Consider the following 11,014-nt stretch of genomic DNA (forward strand, 5'->3'; position numbering starts at 1 on the left):
CGGCGAGGTATTGGACGAGGGTTTGTCATGTGTTTTTCACGCGAGTGATTGTGAGTGGTAAAATGAAGTGAGTGACGAGAAGGGGTGTAGAGTTTACTGTAAAAGTCGAGGGATGAAAGTGATATTCTCGGTTTAATTTCAAAAATCTGAAAGGCAGTTCATAAATCATGTTATCAATTGATGTAGTTTACGTGCTATTCAAAGTTTACTCTCATACTCGACCAGACCAATTGCCGATGATTAATCTCAAATGATAGATTTCTCGTAACATGCGAGATATCATAGAAAAAATCAGTCTCAATCATCACATCCCCACGTGGCTGAGAAAGATGAATCCCTCAAAAACTCTCTCAACCACAACATTTCCTATTTTTACTCAAAACTCACAAGCCACATACCCGTCCACGCTTGCACGTCCCATTCTCCAAGCGTCCATATCAAACCTCACAACAAGATATCTCCCAACAACCAACCAAGCGCGCGGCACCAACGCAAAAAGCCCAATTCTCGGCCTCCTCACGTAACCACCACTTTCAATTCCCCCGTCCCTTCCCTCCTCTGAAATCCTCGGAATACACACATCAACCCCCAGAATCATCCGCGCATAACACACTCGCCGAGTACATCTAATCGGGAAATCTCGCATCCGCATTTAACGCATTCAAGTTTGGCCCCCAATTTTTTAACTACCGAGCTCACATCCCCTTCCTCTTCCCCCTGTTCTCTAATCGTCAGCTCCATCTACGTAATCAGCACAACCTCACATTACAAAACCCAGCGCAAGCTTACATATCACTCTACCAGTATCGTAAAGTTATACGACTCGGGGGCGGAGAGATTCATGGTTTCCGCGCCCGGGACATCGCTTCAATCCACAAGGCAGGATGATAAAGGTGCACGGTGCAAACAATGAAGCTTTTGCGGCGGCCGCCGAGGCGTAGGAATTACCTTATTTGGGGGGAGGGGGTAAGCGAGACAAGGGGGAAGCGAATGGGAGGGGGGGTGTCGTATTTTAGCGCGGATTGGGGTCTGAGGGGGCTTGAGGGACAGGGGAGTGGGGACGCCGAGTATGGCGCAGGGGGAAGGTAGGGGGGGATGGTTGAAGAATTTGTGCTGAGGGAGATGGGTGAGGGGAGGTTTGGTGAGGTGGTGAAGAGGGGATTTAGTGATGAGGGATGTGGATTGAGGGAAGTGGATTTGGATTTGGAATCGTCATGGTGGATGTGATTTGGTTAGGTTTGGGTGCTGAAGAAAATGGTGTACTTCAATTTAGCTATGTGTTAAAAACTCTGAGAACTCAATTCAAGAAACAAAATGTAATGATTCAGTATACAACATACCCACCAACCAAGATCTCAAACTCAAACATCTCTATCTCAATTAACCTTTGACCAACCCAACCCAACTTCTACAATTCCAACTTCAACACAAGTTGTGCTGTACAACATCGATCTCCAACCCAACTACCACAAACTTTATTTCAGAAACTCTGTCTCACAACTACACAACATCTAGCCCTACCCTCTCCTCCTTACGAAACATCAACAAACCACAGAATCTCGAAAAGCACTAACTAGGAAGCTTTCCTTGACATAAACACACTCACACCGTCCTTCCCCCAAACAAGCCACACATCCCAAGAACCAGCCCAGACAAAGCAGTGGAACCTCTGATTCCCACTTCCCCGATCCCAGTATCATTCATCCCAGCATCCTCGCTCTTCTAGAACTACGTGAATGAGCTCGTAACACACTTCGTCGTACAATCGACCAATCGACTCGGACCCGGGTAGGGAGGGTTGTAGTACGACAGCTACGAAAGTCCGAGCTGCAGATGTGGTATGTTGCCACGTGGAAGGGGAACGTGGGAGCCTAAATCAAACGACAGTGAAGATGGGAGATGGGGGGGGGGGGAATGTAGCTCTTTGTGGAAGTAAAAGTAAGCTTCACTTGAATGCCGTTTGTGTTCTAGGGTTTCAATCATAACGGTTTACTGATATAGGATTTACGTATAAGGGTGGTACACGGTACACTTCGTTTTGAGATTGGAAGCCGCAGGTGTAATATCTTAGCACGTGGGAGCTGAGATGAATAATCCACATGAATTGTTAGTAGATGTAGATGGAGGAGAAATGGGGTAGCATATAATGGGAGATGTTGAAGACGGAGATACACCTCAAGGTTTACTTTGAGAAGCACGAGTTGAGGGTTTTCCTTCCCATCCTCGTATGTAAATACTATGTGGTCAAAGAAAGAATCGAGTAAGTCTGATCGTAGCACGACATGGCAATCCCACGCCGCAGCCTACTCACCCCTTCCCTTTCCAGAAAGTATGAAGTTCTATATGTACAGAAGTAATGTACAGAGAGATATTAAAAATCTGAATGGATAATTGGTCTAAGTAAACTAGCTCATCCCTCTACACGTCCTTTTACCTCTCAAACTCAAGCACGAGACAGAGTGGTCAGGAAATAAGGCGACTCGGTACTTCGCTCATTCTACCGAACGAAAGATTTTCAGAATTACCTAGATCAAGCCTGCGGATTAGAATCAGCAACTTAGCTTTCAATTTTCTGGGCGAGAACTTAGAAGTTGGAGATAGGGATGGGGAAGGGGAGAGGGAATTTGTTTGGGGTTGGTGAGTTGGATTGGAAGGAGGGGAAGTGAGAGGTGAGAGTATAGAAGTTTAAAGGATGTTTCAAAAGAAGGGGTGTAGGAGTCTGGTTTTCAATATGTAAATCGTGGACGGAGAGATATGTGATTACTATATAATCCAACAACAAAAACGACACTTCTTCAAGCCTACACACCTAGGTCTAGTTTTTCGCGAAATCCAAGAATCATGCTGTACTTCCAGTTCCAGGAGAAACAAAGTTATATGTACTTGCCACCCAGCCATTTCTATTCCAGCCGGATGGAAGTATATTGGAAGTCGCACACCCAACAGCCGAATTTCATTTTTGTGACTTGCATGCAAACACAACATATATTCCCGTCACAACAAAGGCAACATCCTCCTCATCTAGAGGAAATAAACTTCGTTGGGTTTCCGACTTCCATCTCCCACTTTGTCAGACAGAACGGGCTACACACATCATATCCTCATCCCAACCACCAGAACCACAAATTTAGATTTAGAGTTTTGACTTTGGTTGGGTTTTGATTTGTCTCCAACACTTCGTCAAACAGAACGGTTGGAAAAGGGCTATGCACACCCATTCCCCCCTTCTCATGCAACTTCCAAAACACAAAATTAGATTTAGACTTTAACCTCATGTTGGCTTCCATTCATACATAGAAACACCAACATGACTCCAAAGCAAGGCTATGCACATCCATACCTCCCCATCCCCACATCCATCCACCTAGATCATAGATTTAACCTCCTACGTTGTTACCCAGCATGACTTGCTTGCACATCAGCCTTCCCACCCCAAACCCACACGAACATATTTAGATTTAAACTTTGGATCCCATGTAGCGCTTGTGACTTGCATACCAACACACCATTGGTAACAAAAAGAAGACCAACAGAACATTTCCCTGAAATGCTGGCTATGCACATCATACCCTTCCCCCCCCCTCTTTCTCATCCCACCCTCCATCCAATTCCCAAGTCCATTATTAGATTTAAACCTCATGTTGACACTTCCAACGTGCACCGTCATCGTCCACACATCTGTGTCTGGCCATGTAAACACAACATATTCCCGTCATAAAGAACCATCAAGACAGAAGGTGTAAGGAATGGGCTCTGTCAGCAGCTCCCACCCTCCCTCCATGTCATCGATGGCGTAAAATTATGTTGGTCTTGTCAGCCACCCTTTCTCCAACTCCCGTAAACATCAACCAGGGATGGCAACGGCTTAGCCAGACCCCCTGCCCAAATACCAACAGCGACCTCAAACTGCCGCCAGCCGTAGTCCGCGATGACCAAAGCCCATCTTTTCCTGAAATGATGATACTGTCTTGAATCTTCAAAAACGTGATATTACATGAAAGATGAAGAACTGATCTTCACTGAGATTTGTACTCGTTCATGTTGATTCAACAAACATCTAGATATAAATATATATATATAAAACCTCCCTCTCATTCTTCCAATCCAATATTAACACACCTAAAACAAAACGTATTTATATCTACCCCACGACTCCCATCTCATCTTATCCAAAGAAAACAACAAAAACAAAGAGGTATAATAAAACTCCAAAATCGCCAATCACCCATATCTCAAAATCAATCACAACACAAATTATATACCCAATTCACCCACCATCCTACTCCCTCCCCTCCCTCTGACTCTGCGCATAAACCTGACTTGGCAACGGCGTCCCCGTCGCGGCTCTCTGCCCCCCAACCTCCAGCAACGCCCTCATGCGCCCCTCCTCCCGTCTCTTCTGCTCCTCAAACATCATCTGCGCCTGTTTCTGATGCATGGCCATCTGCTGACTCGCATCGCTCCCCGCTCTCGAGCGTACTTCATCCATGCTGACCGTGGGTGGAGAGGTATTCTGGTGGCGGAACGGCGGGAGGAGGTTCATCAGGTCCGGAGAAGCTGGGCGTAAGGGGGGGAGACCGAGAGCGACTTGTTGAACGGCGTGGAGAGGGTGTGAGGGAGGCAGTTTATGGGTTTCTGGTGGGCCGGAGTAGGAGTGGTGGCGTTGATGGAGGGGCATGCCGTGATAGCCGCCCATTGGCGTCTGCGGACTATACGGCATGCCAGGTCGTTGATACTGGACGCGATTTCCGAGCTCATATTCCCCCGGAGACGCGTATTCAACCAACGGAGAGCCATTAGGATGCATCTCGTACCACTTCCGCTGCACCGCTTCCTTGGTCCATTTCTCAGTAGAGCCATGTTTGAGCATGTCCCGGGCGATAGTCTCCCATCTCTGCTTGTCGTAGTCTTCCATAGCCATAGTCAACGCTCGCTCCTACGGCGGGGATTAGCGTTGGGCGTAGTGGTAGGAGTAGGAGGGGGAGGAATGGGGGTAACAACGGGCGGATGAATGAAGTTTCACTACCTCAGTGTCGTTCCATACCCTTAGCCGTTCCAAAAGGCGCTTCTTGCGCATCTGTAATGCCGGAACTTTCATCGATTTTCCCGTCTCGTCGTTGAAACGTGCCATGACATCTTTCCAAGGTAGATTGAGTTGGTCGGTGAGGCGAAGGAGGAGCTGTTCTTCTCCCGTCATCTGTTGATTGCCATTGGCATACTCATGATCGAGACCACTGTCTGGAGATTTACGCTTCTTTGATCCTGATGAGGGAAGCATGTGACTATCATGATGTTGTGGAGAGTAATGCATCTGAGGAAGTCCATGAGAGTGAGAACCTGAACCGTGTGAGTGGTTTGACTGAATTGAGTTTTGTCGGTACACACCACTATCTTTACGTAAACTCGCTGGGTTTGGTGCGATGAGAATAGGTGTTTGGTTGTGGCTTCTATAAGCTTGTCCAGGCGTTGGTTGACGCGAATTTCTACTATCATTGCTCAACCCTCCCGCAGAATGGAGACTTGGACTCTGATGAGGATGTAATGGTGGTGAAGGTGCTGGGTTCCGAGTCGTTGGGGCTGACACACCAAAGTTGCCAAAGAAGGGTTCAGGATATGGTGAAGCTGGGAAAGTACTTTCTGGGGTAGAAACATAAAGTGCATTCGGTGGATCTTTGTATTTCATCGGTTCGTTGTGAAATCTTGTTGCACCAAATCCATCTTCTTCTTGGAAGCCAAGATAGGTAGGTGATACGGGAGACATCTTGATTGGTTTCTCTTTGCTCGAATTCGGCGAAGAGGTCGTCCTCGGTACATGAGGGGATGCCGACATGGAGACTGGTGTAACGAGAGACGAGTCGTAAGTGACTGGTAAGTTAAATGACGAGACCTGGTAGGTTATTAGAGGAGTTCTGATGTGACGCTGGATATCGAGGCATTCGAAATCAAAACTTACGGCACTATATGGCGTCTCGGGGTTGTTATTGGCGTGATGAAGGGTTCGTGCGGGTTGAATACTGGTGTATGTATTTTCTCCCGTAAAAGACATTGATACCGGACCAGCTTACGAAAGAACGCAAGACGACCGATCAGCCTGGGAGCGTTGATGATATCTGTGTAATGTCTGTGGCCAGCTCGTAACGGTCGACGTCAAACGGAGAGTGGATGAGGATATGAGTTTCACACTGCGATACGAACGGTTGGGTGATGGTGGTCGAGTATCAGATCAGATGGAGGTTGGACAAGAATCTCGAGTCCAAGTCTGGGGAAGTGATTCGTATTAAAAGTAAATTCTCAACGAGCATCTCAATCTGCCTGGACGAGGTTTGCGGTTCCAGAATGATATGATATGCGAACTGAGGAGGGACCCTGCGTGTCACCCTGGTCATATAGGGCAGAGGAGGGAAAGGAAGCTAGACCGTTTATCGTATTAGACGCCACGATGAACCAAAGTGACCAGACCTATTCGGGAAGGACTGGGCGAACTACCGATGGGGGGAGGTGGAGCAGCGTAGACGCAGAGGGGAGGTAGCAGAAAGAGTGGTGAATGGAGAGCGCGACATGTTTACCCAGGATGTGTAGGTCGATCCCAGTCATGGATTGCCTAAGCCTAGGAGGGGGGAGGGGAGGGGAGGAGCTGTCACTGTCACAGCAGTGTCGGTCGGGGATTCGGTTGAGGGTGAGGTCGAGGTCTTGGGAAGGGTCTGAGTGAGTGGCAGTGTGAGAGGAGCAGACAGGACTAGAGCAGGTCGGTCGTAGGCGTAGAGATTCGGATCAGTCACGCAGAGTAGCTCCAGGTCCAGCAGGTCCAGTCTAGGAGGGTGTGATTAGAAGGAAGAGGGGGTGTGGAGGGGAGCGAGTAGCGAGACGTGTAGGTGGACGATGGACGAGGGAGAGCAGAAAGGGGACAGGGGAGATTCGTGCCCCTGCCTCTTTCTACTAGGGGGTGAGTGAGCCTTTGGCCTCGAACCAGGCCTCACGGTGCATCGTGTAACCGCCCAGTTCGACTGCTGGAAAGGCTTTTGATACGGCCATCAACGAGACACCAAGCAGAGCAGTTCAAAAAACCATGCCGGGCAATAACGCGGCAACCTGGATCGGAAGCTCCTGATGTTCTCCTTTTCTGATAGTCACACAGTGGATACAGTTACCTACCTACTGACCATATTCCATCAATTCACCGCATACTCCACTCCTCCCATCTACCACTCGATGAGCTACACCATCTCCCCTCTACCAGGGCATTGAGATCGGCTGGTGGAATCCATCCGGTGAGCCCGTGCTCTGCTATCGTCTGTCCGCTCCCGTGTGATGTGAGCAAAAGAGCCGGAGGAGATCCCAGACGGACGAGTGCTTGTTTCCTCACTCTGGCCGTCGAGCGCGGCACTCTGGCGGCTTCTCCTCATCCTCCCAGGTCCATCCCTCACCGTGTCATCTCATCTCCCACCTCCGCACACGCGCAACCGGCGCCTACCAATGCGTTTGCGTTTGTGTTGTTGTTGACATCGGCTATCCGTCCACGATGCGATGCGATGGACGGTTGGTTTGTCTCCTCCTCCCTCGCATTGGTGGTAAAAAAGGGACGGTGCGGTGCGCAGTGCAGCCTGTTCTCTTCCCTTGACCAGTGCGTGCTCCAGCCGCTTCTCAACCAGGACAGCCAGGACAGCACCCGCTCAAGCCAGCACCAAAACAGAAGCCGCAAGCAGTGCAAGCAGCGCAAGCACAAACCAGCACAGCAACCAAGCTCGACCGAAACCAGCACGCTGCTCCGCTCAGTCCGGCCTGTGACGCTACGGACCGACGGGTGCACTGCCGGATGCTGAACCGTCGCTGATTCCGTTTGCCATGCCCTGTCCTGCCCTGCTCTGTGCTGCCCTGCGCGCGCTTGACATTTGCGTTGCGTTTGCAATCGCGACAAACACCCACCCACCTTACCACCAACTCCTCAACTCCACACAACACAACAACACATCGTGCACATCAGATTTACGAGCGGGACGTTTTGGATGTTTGTTTGTTTTACTCCGTCCCTCCCGTCGCGGTTACTGAACCACTCATTATCACGGCTGAGAGGCAGCCACGTCGCGAGCTGAGGATGCACACACATACCTACCTCTTTCAGGTTCGCGACATCACATCATAGTCGCGGTAGCAACAGGAATCGCAATGTCACTCATCCCTCTATCAACCTGACACTCCAGTCCAATCCCATGATCACATTCCCACTGCACGCATCTCAGCCTCGACAACTAGTCACTCGGTGTGCTCTCCATCTCAAGGTACCTACCTACCTACCTACGCTACCCACCATGCAGCAAATGTACTGCGTCCATCACCGGCCCAAAATCCGGCCCATACCTCATATATTCCCATCGCCCCCGCCGACGAGGTAGGCAGGTGAGTGGTGCCGTCAACGATGAAAAGGTAAACTAGCCAGTCACCTCTCAACGGTAACTGGCCCCTCAACGATCAGCGTGCAATGTCACAATATAGTGTGGGCAAATGCATTCTAGCCTGAGAAAGATTCGCAATCATGAACCCCCCCCCTCTCATGCAGCGCGGGCACAACTGCGCTCGGCAGTAGTTGACCATGATAAGTGATTTGATAAGAGAAATATACCACCCACTGTGTAGCGTACGACACGCGCATTGGTCCATAAAACATGTCCACGATCAGGAGTAATGACCCAATCCAGCCCAAACGCTGCACATAACGATCGAGTGTGCTGCACCACTCACCGACCCCACAGGGGCCAAACAAGAGCAAACGTGCATGTAACGTGACCAGCGCGCACGACGAAGAGAGAGACGCCACCGAACCCGACAGACTGGTTCTCGGATCGCAACCGCTTAGCGAGCAAGTCAGCATCACGCCTTGCGCCAGGATAACCTCCTCTCCCTGGGGTCTTGAGCAGCGCACAACCAATCAATACTAGCCGCGCGCCTTTCGCACCCCACTTCCCTCCAGCCCTACGCTCTGACAGGTCAGCACCCTACTTCCGCCCGCATCGGCGTTAACCCTTTCCAGTCTCGCACATCGCACCCCAGCAGATATCGCGACCAGGGCCCTCGACACCGAGTACGTTCTCAAAGCGGACGCCCTCGCAGACTCTGCAACGCAACAACGAGTTATTTCAAGCGCGTCGAGTCAGGGTGGGGGCCTGGCCATGCAGCGGGGAGTGCAGAGCCATCCATACCATACCCCGGAAAAAAAAACCAGAGCATGCTGCGTTGCGTGCGTGCGCCGTCAATCGTGGAAATACGATGACACAGTATAAAAGGACAAAGAAATCAACCACACCGACCCAAACGCTCGGGAATCGCATGGCTGCGTGTGTCGCCAATCAACCAGAGAACCGCTCCCACCGCTCGCTCTCTCTCTCGCGCGCAGGAAAATAGCTCAGAGGGCCCCGTTACAAAGGGCGGACTTGCCCATTCCATCCCCATCCCAAACCACACCTGGAAATGCCATGTCCCATTCGGCCAGCACCGTACTCGGCGACGTGGGTTGAGGCGCCTGGATTTCGCTCTTTCGTTCACAGCTATAGACTACCTAGACAACGAGCTGCATGCACGGAAGAGGGACTTCTCTCTCAAAGGGTTTTTGATGGTGAGGAGGAATAGAGGGAGGGTAGTTTTAAGCGGCAGGCATGTCAGGTCAGGTCGCCGAGGAAGGAAACGTCGTTGTGGAAATCCTGCTTTTTCCAGTAAAGTCATGCGAATGCCATAGGTAGGGTATGCGTCACCGCGAAAGTAACGTTGAGAGTTCATTGCGACCTGATGGCGCATCCATTCACGCTCCCCCCATTCTCAGCCCGGCACTTGTTACCTCTTGTCGTCTATCCGCCCATCATCCAACTCACGCGCAACGGTGAAGACATGTTAGCATCAGTCGCGGTAATTACTTCAGATCGTGTTGGCCGTCTTCAAACCCCGTCGTAGACCATCTCCAAAAAAATGTTGTTTACGATGAAATCGTGAAGCAAGCGCCGCTGACAGCCAAAGCGGCTCTCCATCTTCTCCCTGCTTCACACGTGGCAAAACACATACACCATCTCCCAGCGTGCGACAATCTACGTACAAAGGTGGTATACCAGTACAGTGGTTGAGCTGCGTTCATCCACTGCATCTGAAAAGTAAGCTTACATTTGGGGGTCCCTCGGATCTAGATCTTGTGTATGCTGTGTATCAGATTAGCCATAGCAATTAGTTGTTTCCATCGCGATGCTATTTCCTCGTTACCATTGAGAACTGCAAATCTGCTACTACAGTCACTATGACCCCCTCCAAATAACCGCCCTCATACCTGTACCTGACGGATTGCATGCATAGCCTTCATCTCAACAGCCGAGGTGATGAGAATCGAGCAAGAGATAGACATCCCGCTACAGACGGGAAGGGGTGTGACGGTTGGTGTTCATCATGAGCTCCTTGTTGGCCCGTCACCGTCACCCCCTGAGGAAAACACACCCCGAATCCATGAAGGAAAAAGCGCGCTTGCTAACGGTGCGCGCGAAAGACCCCCATACCTAGTCTGGAGTAAGTAAGTGATAGTGCACTGGGCATGCTGCGAACTCACTACCCGCGTCGTCTTCCGATTTGCCTGACGGGAGCAGTGATTAAGTGATCTGCTCAAGCTCGTCTTTTTTGCAGGCCTGGAGTGGAATTCGGTCCGAGGGGGCTCAAGATATGAAAGAGATGGGAGGTGTTCCCTCTATGCATATCAACCGTTTGGAACATTGGCTGCCTTTGTGTCACCGTCTGGATGATGGTAAACGGAGTTTGGCGATGATCGCTTGCTGCAAGCTGGAGGAACCTCGCCACTGCGCGCCCGTCGTTTCAGTGATGCAGCCAGTTAATATCGTAGATGGGAACTGTCATTGGCCAGATAATCAAGAGAGCACGACACTTGCAAATTCCAAAGAAAGGAGACAGCTGCAACTCCTCATTTTACCCGCTTCAGGTAGTTCAAGTTGCTCAACACGAGGGTATAACACTCTAGCTTGTGTCCTACACG

General features: G+C 50.3%; 1 protein-coding gene across 1 annotated transcript; it reads right to left on the reverse strand.

Annotated features, from left to right (window-relative positions):
* Positions 1-4,279: 4,279 nt before the first annotated feature.
* GLAREA_08441 (uncharacterized protein) lies at positions 4,280-6,046 on the reverse strand (the record flags this gene model as incomplete). The annotated part of the gene is made up of 3 exons (XM_008090486.1): positions 4,280-4,936; positions 5,045-5,887; positions 5,954-6,046. 3 exons carry the CDS (start codon positions 6,044-6,046, stop codon positions 4,280-4,282), a joined length of 1,593 nt encoding a protein of 530 aa, XP_008088677.1.
* Positions 6,047-11,014: the final 4,968 nt, after the last annotated feature.

The sequence above is a fragment of the Glarea lozoyensis genome, assembly GCF_000409485.1.
Source record: "Glarea lozoyensis ATCC 20868 chromosome Unknown GLAREA9, whole genome shotgun sequence".
In the NCBI taxonomy this organism is placed as follows: domain Eukaryota; kingdom Fungi; phylum Ascomycota; class Leotiomycetes; order Helotiales; family Helotiaceae; genus Glarea; species Glarea lozoyensis.